General features: G+C 44.9%; 2 protein-coding genes across 4 annotated transcripts in view; both read right to left on the bottom strand.

Moving 5' to 3' along the window:
- The window catches only part of LOC148659709 (ovochymase-like), a 77,212-nt gene that overhangs the window by 8,393 nt on the left and 52,680 nt on the right, over positions 1–16,139 (bottom strand). The window lies entirely within an intron of this gene.
- The window catches only part of LOC148659711 (ovochymase-like), a 78,192-nt gene that overhangs the window by 52,316 nt on the left and 9,737 nt on the right, over positions 1–16,139 (bottom strand). For 2 of the 3 annotated variants that reach the window (XM_088637402.1, XM_088637403.1), the window contains exons 7-14: positions 15,921–16,083; positions 14,685–14,956; positions 13,226–13,380; positions 12,755–13,007; positions 12,496–12,664; positions 12,108–12,364; positions 11,214–11,371; positions 10,669–10,921 (exon numbers count right to left, since the gene is read on the bottom strand). In XM_088637402.1, the coding sequence (XP_088493528.1) occupies positions 10,669–10,921; positions 11,214–11,371; positions 12,108–12,364; positions 12,496–12,664; positions 12,755–13,007; positions 13,226–13,380; positions 14,685–14,956; positions 15,921–16,083 (1,680 nt within the window). Of the gene's footprint in view, positions 1–5,272; positions 5,436–5,529; positions 5,783–6,279; positions 6,432–9,907; positions 10,180–10,396; positions 10,560–10,668; positions 10,922–11,213; positions 11,372–12,107; positions 12,365–12,495; positions 12,665–12,754; positions 13,008–13,225; positions 13,381–14,684; positions 14,957–15,920; positions 16,084–16,139 lie in introns of all 3 variants that reach the window. The other variant, XM_088637404.1, reaches the window with a different exon arrangement.

Below are 16,139 nucleotides of genomic sequence, written 5' to 3'. Positions count from 1 at the left end.
GCGCCGCTGAGCTCTTCTGGGTCATTTATATATTTTGCTTCCTCATAAACTTCTACTGTTTTCTATATTGTTGGTGAGGGCCCTTCCTTTGATAGATCAGCTGACTTTTTCTCATGGCCATCTTGCTCAGGTCCATTCAGAGTATTTTAAGACTATCATTATGGAAATGCCTCTTGTTGATGATCCTCCCACGGGTGATCTTACAATACATTTTGTGTTCTATGGATTCATTTTCAATAATCGCCATAGAAATATTATTTTTCTTATTTTTTATGCCGCTATTATTTTTATTTCCAGTGAATTTACCATTTGTTACCTAAGCAACAGTTCTAGTTAGTATGTAATTAAAATTCTTATTCGTACATGCTAGCTACTGACAGTAGTTGGGGCTACTAAAATATTTTACTGTCTAACAATAGGTAGTATATTTATGCTTTTATTAACCGTCAATAATATCATCATCGTCGAGAACGATTGCAGTAGAAAAATGAATTTTCCAAGTGGGGAAACATTTATATTTTGTCACAGAGATGAAGGATAAAATCCAGTGTCTCGTTTGTCTGCAATCTATTCCGGTGCTAAAGGAGTACAATGCATACATTACGTATGTATGTATTACATTACGACAGGATGCATCGAGAACGGTATAAAGAGATAACTGGCAACAGGCGAGATGAAAAAGTTCAGCAACTCAAAGCAGCTCTTGCAAAACGAAACTTTTTCACAAATATTAACAAATCAAGTGAAGATTCCATAAGAGCAAGCCTCATCATCAGTGAAATGACAGCAACCGTACACAGAAGGCCAGTTCATAAAAGATTGCTTTATAAAGGCAAGCAAGATTTTTTTCCCCGATAAAAAGAAAGTGTTTGAAGGCATAAGTTTGTCTGCAAATACAGTTGCCAGCAGGATTATGGAATTAGCCAATGATGTTCATCAGGAACTGGTTGTAGTTGCAAAACATTTCAAAGCATTTTTAATTGCCCTTAATATAGTCAGTCCTGAGCTCTTAATTATTTTTCATTGGCCTGAGGAATTTCACAGGGGAATGGAGGGCTTTCACAATAAATGTGCTGTCGAGACCGAGGCACTTTTGAGAAGAAAGTAAATGTTGCTGTGAGTGGGTATAACACTAATAATACTTAATATTCCAGAATACCTCGCTTTGACTTCCTAGTGATTATTTTTAGAGGCCATCAGTGTTGATGGATAAAAATATTTACATGAACATCTTTCATTCTGGTCTCTGTCATGTTCTTCTGAGACATATCTTGGCTTTTACTCACTTGCAAGTGCACCAGCTGTTGAAGGGCAAGTAAAACTGCTGTCAGGATCCATGCCATTGGAATCAAAATGGACAAATCCTGGAGTGGCCATCTCCACCTGCCTGTTGATCCAGTCCTGGTACTGGGACACCCTGGTGTACACCTCTGGGATACTGGGCTGGACACAGCCATAACCAAAACTCACAATACCGGCCTGGACCCAGGCAGAGCCCTGCTTACAGACCAGGGGCCCCCCTGAGTCTCCCTGGAAACAGAGAGATAAAGTTGTTATATATATAATTATAGAAAACATTCTCAACAGTTTAACTGAAGAAGAGAGTATTGGAGGATAAGGATAAGAAAAAGACAAAGTGTTCATACATTGCAGGGGCTCTTCCTGTTATCCAGCACTCCAGCACAGATCATGTTGTCAGTGATGAAGTTCACACCAAAGGTCAAGTTACTTATACAACCACACTGACTCTTTCCAATGATGGGCAGTTGAACTTCTTGTAGGGTCTTGTTATTTGGCAGACTTACTGGAAGACAAGACAGATAATAAATTCCCAAGCTAAATATGTCTGATTGCTGGCTAAGATCCACCATTAACATGTTACGTCGTCTCTAACGGTAGCTGACAGCCATGGCTCACAGATGGGACTGGGAGTCCAATTGCAGGAGCCTGGTGGAGAGGATCAAAGGATGAACAGAGATGTGCTTTGTTATGGTGGACAAAGGTCATAGAAGACCAATGTTTCAAGCAGGTAGATGGATGCAGGAATGACATTGCGGGATCTGTGCTTTATACTGGGATATTGGCAGGTTTTAGGTTTAGGCTCCAGGTCTCAGGTTTTAGGGTTTCAGGTTTTCAGGCTTCTACATATCTTAGAGCAGAGCTGAGTATAGCACTATCTGGGTAGCTCAATGACAGACCCCCTTTCCGATGGCATCCCATGGATTAAATAGGGAATCTGGATTAGATTAATGGGGTGATTGGGTGTCTGATTGACAGGGGGATAGGTGGATGAATGGACCGCATGAGCATGTTCGAATAGGAGCTACTGCGGAGGAATACGATTGCTTGTGGTAATGTTGCAGTCTCTCCAGCCTGGGAATGACATAACACCGATAACATAACAAACACTTCCCTCTCCAGCAATCCAACACCACACAACCACTGGGACCTACACTGTAAGCCATGATAATTGCTTCTCTGGTATTATCACAACAATTTGACCACTACTTTATGTTCCTGTGGGAGTCTTCTGCTTCTCGAGCCATTGCCCTCTCTCCAGGTAGCTCTCACCCAACTTTCTGGCAGTCAGTCCCACTGCCTTCTCAACTCTCAAGATCTCTCAGAGACTTAGAAAGTTCTGCACTTGGGTTTCAGCCTGTCAGCTTGCCAAAGGGAAAATGAATCTCGTTTACAAATATACTGTCACCATTAGTCTTCCTGATTTTGTATACCTAAAAACCCTCAAGTAGTGTCTGTTTTAGAAAAGCAGTAAACATAAGTGAGATACACTCACCACCCTCCGCTATGTTTCCCCAGCCAGTGACCCAGCAGCTGGTCCCAGTGTGGAAGGAGCTGCTGTTAGCTGCCAGACAGATGGGCTGAATGTAGTCTGTGAATCTGACAGGGCTGCTCAGTTTCAGTAGGGCAATGTCATTGTTTAAAGTCATATAATCAAAGTTGGGGTGCAAGATGATCCTTTCAACCCCTCTGGACACTTGGTTGGGGTTAGAGCCCTCCTGACTTTCCTTGCCCAGATACACCTGCACCATCATGGAGTTAATCCTATAATGAGAAATGTCATTAGTCAGTTGTGCTCTGATTGAAGTTCATACAGCATGTTTCACAGACCTATTTTTAAACCACCAAGATACAAGAGGTTTAAACGGGTTTAATTACCCGTATGTGCAGTGTGCGGCTGTCAGCACCCACTGTTGGTTGATCAGGGACCCTCCACAGATATGGAACCCATAATATTGCAGGCTTGCCTGCCAGGGCCAGTACCCTGCTGGAGCAGAGTCACCCCCTACGATCCTTGGATTAAGGCGTGCTTGCCCACATTCTGCATGAACAGGATAGAGAGAGAAAGTTAAAAAGGGTCTGTTGACCGAAAGCAAACTTGAGTAGCAGACTGAAATAAAATGGCACCTACCACCAGGTGAAATTGGAGAAGGTACAGGAGTGGGATCTGGATTCAATGAACTGCAGGTTACATTGCTGTCAGGGTCTGTGCTATTGGAGGAGAAGGTCAGAAGACCTGGAGTGGCAGACCCCACCTGTTCATTGATCCAGTCCTGAAACCGGGACACCCTGGCGAACACCGCAGGGAAACTGGGACGGGCACAGCCCACTGCAAAATTCACAACACCAGCCTGAACCCAGCTTGAGCCCTGCTTACAGACCAGGGGTCCCCCTGAGTCTCCCTGCAGAGAGAGATAATACAGATGCATTACCTGATAGCCCTTTACTGTATATTAGGTCTGTAGGTGGCATGAAAGAAAGAATGCGATCGTGACAGAGGACATTGACTGTCTTTAAACATTTTTTACTTGTTTCTTTGTGTTACTTAATTCACTTCTTAATGTGCTAATTTTTTATTAAATTGTGAATAACTACATCTTTTGAACTGTTTTTCACTGGGATGATAAAAAACTCTACAAATGAGTGTGGTAATGTTTGTGTTTAAGATTTATAATTGAAACTCAGATTTATTTGCTGCAAGGAGCCTGTATTGACCTAGTCTTCCACATCTATTAATTTTGCTTTTAATGAGACAATGACTTTCCTTTCTTCAGTAGAGAAGACACTTCAGTGGTGACTTGTTAATTAGGTGTACATCGCCTTGTATTCTGTAATTGTAAATATTATAACTCATCAGAACAGGCAGACAATTTCAAAGAATAATGTGGAGAGAAGAATACCTTTCTTATATTTACACACTGAAGAAGGCTGAACAGCAAAATACATTTGAACTTACAATAAAAAGAAAAAGACGATTGTGAGTGCTACCCTTTTCATCATTTTAAACTGTTGTGGTATTCCCAGTGATTTTTAGACAATTTAATTCTTTGAGTAATGTTTTGCCTGGTATTTCAATTCAGTATGTTTCCTAATGTGTTTCTGTATGGATTTATTTCTGAAGACTCCCTGAATGAAACTTCCAGACACCAAGTGTGCAACGGGAAAAGATGGAGGGTGAGAAAGAGCGCAAGAAAATGAAAAGAAATTTTACCTGGCAGGAGCCCTTCCCTCCCTCCAGATCTCCAGCACAGATCATGTTGTCAGTGATGAGGTCTGGTACAGGGATCATGTTATAAAGACAGGTACACTGTCTGTTCCCAATGATGGACAGCTGGACCTCCTGTAGGGTTTGGTTCCCCGTCAGAAACACTGAAAATCAAGACAGATTGTCATCTCTCAGACAGTGGGCCTGCATGGAAGCTTAAGTTAATCATTAAGACCTCAGTGGAAACTGCCAACTATGCTTAACAAATAAAGCAGGCCCCATTCCTACCCATTGCCTTCTCTTCAACAAGGGATTTATGTCAATAGAGCATGCTCACCTCCCTCAGCTATGTTGCCCCAGCCAGTGACCCAACACTGGGTGCTGTTTTGGAAGGAACTGATATTGCTTGCCAGACAGATGGGCTGGATGTAGGCAGTAAAGGAAACAGGCTTGTTTAGTCTAAGTAGGGCGACGTCTTTGTCGAAATTGGAATACCCGGGGTGCGGGATGACCATTGTGACCATTCTGGACACTTCATGAGTGTTTGATCCAAGTTGTGATTGCCTGCCCAGATACACTGTCAGCTGACGTCCGTCAGAGATCCTGGAGAGAGCGAGAGGTCATTAGTACAACTCTGTCTAAAGTAACTCAAATACACTTATCCTCAATTATATCTCTTCAGATCAATATACTTCCACCTCCAGATCACACTTTAACTCCAACCGTCAAAAGACAAAATTTGGAACAAAGTTTAATTGGTTTATTTACCCATTGACACAGTGTGCAGCTGTCAGCACCCACTGGTGGTTGATCAGGGACCCTCCACATATGTGTTGCCCATAATGATGTAGGCTGGCCTGCCAGGGCCAGTACCCCTCTGGGGCGGAGTCACCCCCCACAATCCTGGGACTGAGGGGCGCCTTTCCACACTCTGGAGGAACAGGCCAAAGAAGATATATAGGAAGAAATGAACTTTGAAAGATCTGAATAAAAATCATACTTCTCTTTTTCCTTAATTTACTTACCACTTGGCGTAATTGGAGTTGTGCCCAGTGAGCTACAAGTAAAATTGCTATCAGTGTCGGTGCCATTTGAAGTGAAGGTAAGCAGTCCTGGAGTGGCTGACCAAACCAGCTCATTAATCCAGTCTTGGTACTGGGACACCCTGGTATACACACCAGGGAGACTGGAAGGAGTACAGCCATCTCTGTATTTCACAACACCAGCCTGAATCCAGGCAGAGCCCTGTTTGCAGACTAGGGGACCTCCTGAGTCTCCCTGGAGAGAGAGGAGAGGTGTGGTGGTTAATACAGACACTTACTGTACACTACAGTACATTAACAATGCACTGAGAGAGGGGGGTTCCAGACACTGATACAGACAACATGCTAAAGGATTTTCAGTCTGTTTCCTTATTACCTTATTGTCCTGATTCCAAGTGAGAGTGAGATGTAGCCATCCATTACATTATTAACGGTCATTGCAGCCCTATGTGTTTTCCAGAAACATTCCAGAAGGCAGTCCATGTGTGCACCAGACATGCTCAGAGAGACAATTTAACCAGTTAACCCTTAACCTAGCTTACATATTTTTGGAAGTTGTCAGGAAAGTAGAGCATCTGGCAAGCACCCAGGTGAACTTAAGGAGAACATTCACGCTCATCATAGAGGGTAAACCATTTCAAAATTGATCTGACGATATGAGATATGAGGCACTAAGCGGTCGAAGAGAAGGAGAGTTGAGGAGACAAATAGAAGAAAAGGAAATGTGTGTACCAGACATGTGGCATTCCCCCCATCCGGTACTCCTGCACAGATCATGTTTTCAGTGATACTGTTCACTCCAAAGGCCTCAGCATACAGACACCCACACTGCCTGTTTCCCATGATGGGCACCTGGGCCTCCTGTAGAATCTGGGCATAAAAACCTGAAAGACAAGTCAAGTCAAGTCGTTGTCAGCTTTCTCTCTCTGCCGTGATCCCAGTTTATGGCTCAAATTAGTCGTTGAGTCATTGCTTACCTCCCAGGTAAGCAAACATCTCCGGGACTGGCAAGATAGCGACGGTTTACAGAAAGCTCTCTTGTTGTGTGATTGTTTTAATGTTTATTTATACGTTAATACTCTTGTTTTGTGTTGGACGCTCAATATCTCTCATTACTTATGACAGACAAACGCTTTTAAACCTGAGGACAGACTCCTTAGGGTCGTCAAACAATTTTTTGCACGTACCGGACCCCACCTGCTGGATCGGACAAAGATGCGGCGAACAACAACAACAGGTGGGAGACGAGGCGGCGTGCTGGTGCGACTACGAAGGCGTCCGCACAGACCACCGCTGCCGTCTATTTTGTTAGCTAATGTTCAGTCACTGGACAATAAGATGGATGAGCTACATTGCCGGATCAACGCGGAATAAGACCTGAGGGTTACGCTTTCACTGAAACCTGGCTGAATGCATGTGTCCCAGACACCGCCATTCAGCCAAAGGGGTTCACCATTTATCGGATGGACAGAAGCCACCAAGCAACTGGCAAACACAAAGGAGGAGGCGTTTGCTTCCTGGTCAACAGCAAATGGTGTACCAACGTGAAGGTAATCTCTATATCCTGGGAGTTTTCCGCCACTGTTATCACAGCCGTTTATATTCAACCTCAAGCCTGCGAGGAAGCAGCACACAGCGAGCTCCACGACATAATCAGCAAGCACGAAAACTACCACCCGGAAGCCGTCTCAGTTGGATTCAGGGACTTCAACCACTGCAATCTGAGGAAAGTAGTACAAAAATACATTCAGCATGTCACTGTACCAACAAGAGGAGGCAATATTTTGGACCACTGCTACACAAGAATAAAAGGAGCATACAAAGCACTTCCCAAACCGAGTTTCGGTTAGTCGGATCACATCGCTCTCCTGTTGCTTCCTGGATACAAACAGAAGCTGAAGCATTGCGAAGAGGTCAGTGCGTTGTTGGTCTGAGGAGGCGGAAAGCAGGTTAATAGACTGCTTTGATAATACAGACTGGGACGCATTAAGAGCTCCCAACACAGATTTAAATTAGTATACGGATGCGGTCACCAGCTATATTAAATACTGCACTGATATTTGTGTACCAGAAAAGAAAATTGGGTCATTTCATAATTAGAAACCGTTCGCAATAAAATAAAACCGTTCGCAACAATGACATTCGCAATAAAATAAAAGATAGATCCACCGCATTCAAATTGGGGGACAATGAGCTGTACAGGAAATCACGGTATGCATTAGAGTAAGCCATAAAATGCGCCAAACGGAGCTACAGAGTGCTGCTTGAAACGCAGTGCGCTGACACCCGGAGGCTATGGCAGTGATTGCAGTCAATCACAGGCTACAAGGGCTGCAACCAGGAGATTGACACAAACAACACATCCCTGCCGTACGAGCTGAAGCATTTCTATGCCCGCTTTGATGCTCTGAACACGGGCACTGCTGAGAAGACCCCAAGTGTGCAGGGTCAGTTTGTTCTCAAATGTCAGAGCAGGATGTACAGATGACTCTGAGCAGGGTGAAAATCCATAAGGCTGCAGGGCCTGATGGAATACCAACCCGCGTCCTGAGGACATGTGCAGCCCAGCTGACCACAGTGTTTACGGGCATCTTTAACTCCTTCCTGTCACAGTCCATGGTCCCAACCAGTTTTAAAAAAAACACTATTGTTCCACTCCCCAAAAAGGCAAAAGTGACGTGCCTGAACGTTTACCGCCCAGTAGCATTAACATCTGTGGTGATGAAATGCCTGGAGAAGCTGGTGTTGTCACACATCAACTCCTCCATCACAGAGTCCCTGGACCCCTTGCAGTTCGCCTACCAGAACAACAGATCAGTTGATGATGCTGTCTCCCTGGCTCTACATACAGCCTTGGAACACCTGGACACTAAGAACTCGTATGTGAGACTGCTGTTTGTGGACTACAGTTCAGCATTCAATTCCATCATACCCAGTCAACTGGTGACAAAGCTCAGGGGATTAGGTCTGTGCAACTCTGCAACTATCTCCTGGACTTTCTTATCGAGAGACCACAGGTGGTGCGGATAGGCAATAAAACATCAACACCACTCACCCTGAGCACTGGAACCCCACAAGGCTGCTGAGCCCAAGGTTCTACTCCCTGTTCACTCACGACTGCACAGCAAGACACAGCGACAACCGCATCATTAAGTTTGCAGATGACACCACTATAATAGGCCTGACCCACCCCAACAGGTCCCTACCACAGGGAGCACTGCTAGCACTAAGCTAGCAGTTACAGAGCTGTCCTTTACTTACAGGAGACCATTACCTAAGTTTATCTTTGTAAATATACCACAGGATGTTGACATATTAGCCATGATGTGGGGTAGAGAGGGGTGGTTTGAAAATTATTTCCCTGTGCTTCACTACATTGGACCATGGGAATACTGTGACAAATGGATGTTTATGATGAATATTTACTGCAGGGTGTCTGTATGGTTCACAGAAGTAAATTGTAGTGAAGGTGTGTTGAAGCTTCACAATAATTACAACAATAACAAATGTAAAGACCATAATAAAACTATTTAAAAAGCCTTCCTGTCATTGTCATACCTGCTCACACTAAAGGTCTCTGCATTTCACCAGGAGCCCTAATCCCACAGGTGGATTCCCTGATCAGCCATTGACCACCTGATGTAGAAGAAGATCCCACCTGCTCACGTTCAGCTCAGGGCTAGTTACAATAATCTCATGCTGTGGCAGCTATAGTTATCCTTTGCTTGTCTTGGCATCCTCTTGTTATTCACCTCTATGCTTTGACAATGTTTGCTTGACTTACAAATTTCTGTATCTCCCTGCTCTGTGGTGTTTACCTTGTGTGGACTTTCTGGTTTCTGCCTGTGATTCTCCCTGCGGTTCTTTTGCTTCTGTCCTCTGGTCTCGGACTTGTTTTCCCTGCCTTCTCATTATGACTCTGGACCATGTTTTACTTTCACCTGCTTTGCACTTCTCGCCTGACTGACCGCTTACCCTTGTCTGAATCTGGATCCATCCTCAAGCCTCCGATCGCTTCTTATTGTAAGAACTGCTTCCCACTCATTAGGGAACAGTTCTTTGAAATGACCTAGTATTGTTTAATATCTTAAGACATTAATATGAAAGTGTTGTTTATATTATATTTGTAAGTTCTGGGAATTAATATGAACTTGCCATTTCTACAAAGAAGAACATCTGCTTTGTATACGTTAGCAGCCATAGACAGCTGTTTCCATATTATTATTGGTCATCAGGGCAGTATAGTCTTTGACCTGTGAAGCAACTCATATGTGCATCTTACACTGAACAACCTTCAATATTTCAGTTTTTGAACAGTAAAGTCGCTATGAATTTTTTTTTAAATATTAAGGATACTCACTATAGTCATCTGTGTTGCCCCAGCCAGTGACCCAACAGCTGGTACCAGTGCTGAAAGAGCTGCTCTTGTCAGCCAAACAGATGGGCTGGATGTAGTTGGTGAAGTTGACAGGGGTTTGCAGTCTCAGCAGGGCGATGTCATTCGTGAAGGTCGTAGAGTTGAAGTCAGGGTGCAGAATGACCCGTGTGACCTTCCTAGACACTTCGCTGGGGTTAGAATTCATCTGGTTCTGCCTGCCCAGATAAACTGTCAACTGTCTGTTATCACTGATCCTGAGAGAGGGAGAGATCATTATCACTGTTATGTCTAAACTACACTCTGTTACTCAGATATACTTTCAGAAGACTGGAGTGAAAGTATCTAAAAAGAAAATAGCTGTAGAATAGAGGTCCTTAGATACAGTCCTGGATAGCATGGATTATTAATCCATCACATTTTGTAAACATCATTTAATCAAAACCAGGAAAAAGGTTAAACGGATCCAGTTACCTGTAGACACAGCCTGCAGCAGACAGCACCCACTGATGGTTGATCAGAGACCCACCGCACATATAGTACCCAGAGTAATGCAGACTGGCCTGCCAGGGCCAGTACCCCTCCTGGGCAGATTGGCCCCCTGCAATTCTGGTACGGAGAGGTGCCTGCCCACACTCTGGATTGACAGCAGGGAGACAGAGGAAGATAGGAAGGATGATCTATTGAAAGGCTGTATGATAGTAAACTTCTCTGCTTCCTGATGATTGAGGTAAAATATCACTTACCGCTTGAAGATATTGGGGTACTGCTTGGTGGACTACAAGTGAAGTTCCTCTCAGGATCTGAGCCATTGGAACTGAAGGTGACAAAGCCTGGAGTGGCCATCCCAACCATCTGATAAATCCAGTCTTCATACTGGGACACCCTGGTATACAATCCAGGAAGGCCAGTCTGGCCACAGCCCTCTCCTGGCCTCACAATACCAGCCTGCACCCAGGAAGAGCCCTGCTTACAGATCAGGGGTCCCCCTTCATCTCCCTGGAGGCAAGGATAGTGAGGTAGGTGGTAAATACACACTGACTGACTGGACCTACAGCACATTAACACTGTACTGTGAGAGTGGGGTTAATACAGACACACTGACTGGACACTCCAGTACATTAACACTGCACTGAGAGAGAGGGGTTAATACAGACACACTGACTGGACACTACAGTACATAAACACTGCACTGAGAGAGAGAAAAACATCTAAAAAGCATTTCTTGACAATGTTCTGAATTTAGCAAAAATGAACAGGACAATATAAGCGGAAGAAGGAGTGTCTGTACCCTGCAGGTATCCTTGCCTCCATTCGGCTGTCCAGCACAGATCATGCTGTCATTGACCAAGCCTGGTCCGTAGTTCAAATCATAAAGACACCCACACTGCCTGTTCCCAATGATGGGCAGCTGCACCTCCTGCAGGGTCTGGTTCCCTGGCAGAGACACTGGAAAAGAGGTTGACAGATTTTGTATCCAGTTGGTGGCTGAAATCCAGAATGATGGTTTGGTACCCTTATAGCAGGATCTCCTAGTCATCCCCACTATACTCAGCCTATCATTGTCCACCCACTAAGAACATTGTTGTCAGTGACCCCAAACGTATGTGAAGAGGTTGGACCAAAGGGATATTACCATGATGCGGGGTATGTAAAAGACATATTTCGGAGAAAGTGTTGCAGTAGTGAGGATAGGAGATCTTTCCTCACTAGCGGACCCCAATTCTTCCTCTTCCATCTATGATCACACTGAACTTTCTCTCGTGTCCTTTCACGGGATTCAAAAATACCATAGAAGACTCAAATCTGGTTCCCAATCTCCAAGTACCCAACAATCAATTTATCTCTTACTAATCTCTCAAATCATCTGAAAATCTCTGCCTTCCACGGTTCCCCTGGGAATCCATTTCTGACTTACATCTCTTTTGTCCACTTTTCACATCCCCAGTCTCACATTCACTTTTATTTCTCCCTGCCTCACCCCATGTTTATTTGTCCAATACTCCTACTCTCTGCCTCCTATACACATGACGAGACTACTCAACCAAAGTGCTGATTTTTCTTTTTCCCTTTCATTGCGGAATTACAGGTTGATTCTAATTGTTCCTTTGCAGTTTGCAAGCTGTCACAGCTCCCTGCAAAAGCCTCTTCGGTGTGTGTGACTGATTAGAGGGGATAAACTCACTGAATTCAGCTGTGAAGCCCCAGCCAGCAACCCAGCAGCTGGTCCCAGTGTAGAAAGAGCTGCTGTTGGCTGCCAGACAGATGGGCTGGATGTAGTTGGTGAAGGTGACAGGACTGCGCAGTTCAAGCAGGGCGATGTCGTTGTTTGAACTAGAATAGTCAGGGTGCAGAAGCACCTGCTTAACGTTCTTGGATAATTGCTGGGGGTTGGGGCCCGCCTGTGTCTGTCTGCCCAGGTACACCTTCAGCTCACTTGTCCTGGAAAGAGAAAAAGGTAATCCGTATTGCTCTGTTTCTCCAGCACTGTATGCAGTGTTCCTCAGTTACAGTGCGGTACTACAGTGTGATGAACCCACATGAAGATCCTTAGGGGTCGCAGTCGGACTTACCAGGCTGAGTAGACACAGGTTGCAGCCGTCAGCACCCACTGCTGGTTGATCAGGGATCCTCCACATCTGTAATACCCAAAGTAATATATGCTGACCTGCCAGGGCCAGTACCCCTCTGGGGCAGAGACACCCCCCACAATCCTGGTACTGAGAGGGGCTTTTCCACACTCTGGAAGCACAGGACAGATAGATAAATATAACTTAAGTACTTACATGAAAATTAGTACATCACATTTGATTTAACCATTCTATCACTTACCACTGGGGGCTACTGGAGTAATTTTGAATGGAGAGCAGGTGAAGTTCTTGTCAGGGTCTGTGCTGTTGGAGCTGAAGGTCACAAAGCCCGGAGTGGCCAATCCCACCTGAGTGTTAATCCAATCTTTGTACTGGGACACTCTGGTGTACACACCGGGGAAATTGGGCTGGGCACAACCCTCTCCGAAACTCACAACACCAGCCTGAACCCAGGAAGGACCCTGCTTACAGACCAGGGGACCCCCTGAGTCTCCCTGCAGAGAGACAGAGAGATGCGAGGACCCAAGTTATTATTTGAACAAAATAATATTTTTTTTGTAGACTGAAACATATTTTACTCAGCAGTAGGTGTGCAAAAGATGGAGAAAGAGAATTGCAAGGGCACCCAAGAGACTTTGTCAGATTCGTCAACTCTTAGCACACTGACTGAGAGGGAGAGGGACAGCAACAAAACCATAAGAAGTGTCTTAACCTGGCAGGAGTCCTTGCCCCCCTGCAGCACTCCAGCACAGAGCATGTTGCCAGTGACACTGTTTGCTCCAAAGACCACATCATTCAGACACCCACACTGCCTGTTCCCAATGATGGACAGCTGGACCTCCTGGAGGGTCGAGGGTAGAGTAGCTCCTGAAAGACAGGACAGATCATTAAGTGTCAGGAAGTTACATCTGCATCCGGGAAGCATGATTTCATTGACTCTCTAGACAGCTATATCACCCTGCAACTCACTACAGCCAACTCACTGAAGCTCAGCAGTGTGAGCCTGGCTAGTACCTGGATGGGAGACTCCTGAGAAAGTTAGGGTTGCTGTCAGAAGAGGTGTTAGTGAGACCACTAGGGGACGCTCACCCTGCGGTGTGTGGGTGGGTCCTGAAGTATGGTGAAGGTAATATACTGTAAAAAAAGTGTTGTTCTTCAGGTGAGACATAAAACCAAGTTCCATCATTAAAAATCCCACAGTGTTTTCTCAAAAACATTTGGGGTGTTGTCCTGCTGCCCTGGGGCGGGGGCTTGGGCTGGCCAGCGCGAGGTCCCCCCAAAGCATGGGGCCCTTGGTGGCCACCCCCTTTGCCCCCCCTTGAGCAGGCCCTGGGGCCACATATTGGTGGTGGATGTTAGTCCTCATCACCTGAAAAGTGGTGTGAATGGAGTCTCGAGGCTTAATTATTATTAGTTTAATGTATAATTCAAAAAGTTATATTTAGACGTACATATAAAAAGGATTTGATACCATTTAATCATTTAAACCTTGTGTTCAACATAAAAAAATAATTTTCTTTGTACAATTTTGTTTTTCCAGAAACTTTATATGGATTGTGTAAATTGTAATTAAAACAAGCATGTCAAAACTTTCCCAAAATAATTACATAATAAGTGATCTAGTTAAAGACCTGGATGCAGAGAATGTTTATGAAGGTGTACCTTATTTTTAGCCACCATTCCCAGCAATATATGTATCTTATATTTATAGTCGTGAATAAACATAGTTAATGAGGTTTAGAGATGTTAAAATCAATTATAATAACTTTATTGTATGTTATTATACTTTGGTTATTTTTATTTTTATCTTCTGCAATTTGCCTTTAGTTACATGATTCCATATTAATATTTCCTATTAAATGGATTTAAAGTACAGTAGAAAGACAAATAAAGTCGTCGGTTCATCAACATCTAATGCACCACATGTGCCACCTATCGATCTCCTTTAGGCAGTGAAAAGTTACATTCGGTGTGCCGAATGATGCTGTGGCATGCTGTGGTGAGCTTGCCGTGGACAAGACCTTTGCCACACATTCTGAGTGGTTGCATCTGTATATATTTATATGGTTGAAATTGAGTGGCCTGTGTTGGCACAGGGAGATGAGACTCATAGAACAGTCACGCCTATAAGCAGGACTGTGTGGAGCGCGATGCCAATGAGATCCACTCACCATCCTCAGCTGTGTAGCCCCAACCAGTGACCCAGCAGCTGGTCCCATTGTAGAATGAGCTGCTGTTGTCGGCCAGACAGATGGGCTGGATGTAGCTGGTGAAGGAGACAGGGCTGCTCAGTCTCATCAGGGCGATGTCGTTGTCCTCGGTGACAGAGTTGTAGGCAGGATGCACAATGATCTGCTGGACCGACCTGGACAGTTCGTTGGGGCTGGAGCCAAACTGTGTCAGCCGGCCCAGGTACACTGTCCACGGATAGGTGTTCAGGGGGCTGGAGAGAGAACGAGGACATAAGTTCCTCAATGTCTAAAGTCTGTCATGCTGTCTGATCGTCAACATTTCTGTGTTTTAATCGGTCGATGGCAGTATTCTATCTGGACCAATCGTGGCTCTTGGCTCAGCTTAGCAGGAGTTCTGTAAATATTGTGAGAGTGCACGGGTTTTAGACTGTACCTTTTCACCAGCTCCGAGTCCTATATATCTCTGATGGAGCTAGAGAGCCAGTGTGAAGTTGCTCCATTGTCGGATCTTCTTATCAGAAGGTTTAGGGTGAGTGTTAAGAAAGGGGTGCGCCTGAAGTGAGGACTCATGGCGTGGTTCTGGCATGGCTCTGGCATGATCACCTGATTAGCCGCGTGAGCTTTTGATTGTCCTCTCAATTACCGGCGTTAGTACTGATACATTTTCACTCGGCTGTCAGGGAAGAGTGAGGGGGCCAATTTTCTCATCTCCGGGGACCTCTGGGGGCGACTAGTGGACTCAGGAAGTGAATTTTTCTCCTCTATGTCTCAAAATATACAGTAGATGCATTTTTTGTATACAGGCAATAGGAGCGCACTGAGCGTGTCAGTCTGTTTTTACCCCTCCCTCCGTGGGCAGAGGACTTGTCACTGTCAGGCGCTCAGTCTGCTGGTGCTGGAGAGTCTGTGCCAAATTTGGGGTCTGAGCAGTAAAAGCAGAAGAACGCTGACCTTCACTACCGTGGACTCAAGTTGGAGTTGTGTGGGAAACCAGATTTAAAGAAGTGCTTTAAAGTTTGAGCCATCTTTTGGCAGCATGTTTTTTAAAACAGTCATCGCCATCTTTACCTTACTATACTAATATTAGAAAACACTAAACCAAACAATTGCCTGTGAATCCTGTAATGACATTTGAGTTTTACTTTTCGAGGGGTTACGGACAGGCCGACAACAAGCTGCTCGCAGTTCAGAGACAGCGTTCCTGTTTCTCCTTACTCTGAGATGCAGTGTGCAGCTGTCAGCACCCACTGCTGGTTGATCAGGGATCCTCCACATGTGTGTTGCCCATAGTAATGCAGGCTGGCCTGCCAGGGCCAGGACCCCTCCTGGGCAGGGTTCCCCCCTACGATCCTGGGATTGAGGGGCACTCGCCCACACTCTGCAGGTACAACACGGAGAGAAAGAAAGACCTGATCAGTCCAGATGATAACAAAC

Source organism: Lepisosteus platostomus, chromosome 6 (genome assembly GCF_059453375.1).
Source record: "Lepisosteus platostomus isolate fLepPlt1 chromosome 6, fLepPlt1.hap1, whole genome shotgun sequence".
Taxonomy (NCBI): domain Eukaryota; kingdom Metazoa; phylum Chordata; class Actinopteri; order Semionotiformes; family Lepisosteidae; genus Lepisosteus; species Lepisosteus platostomus.
Note: the sequence above shows the minus strand (reverse complement) of the source record. Positions and strands in the feature narration are given on the sequence as shown.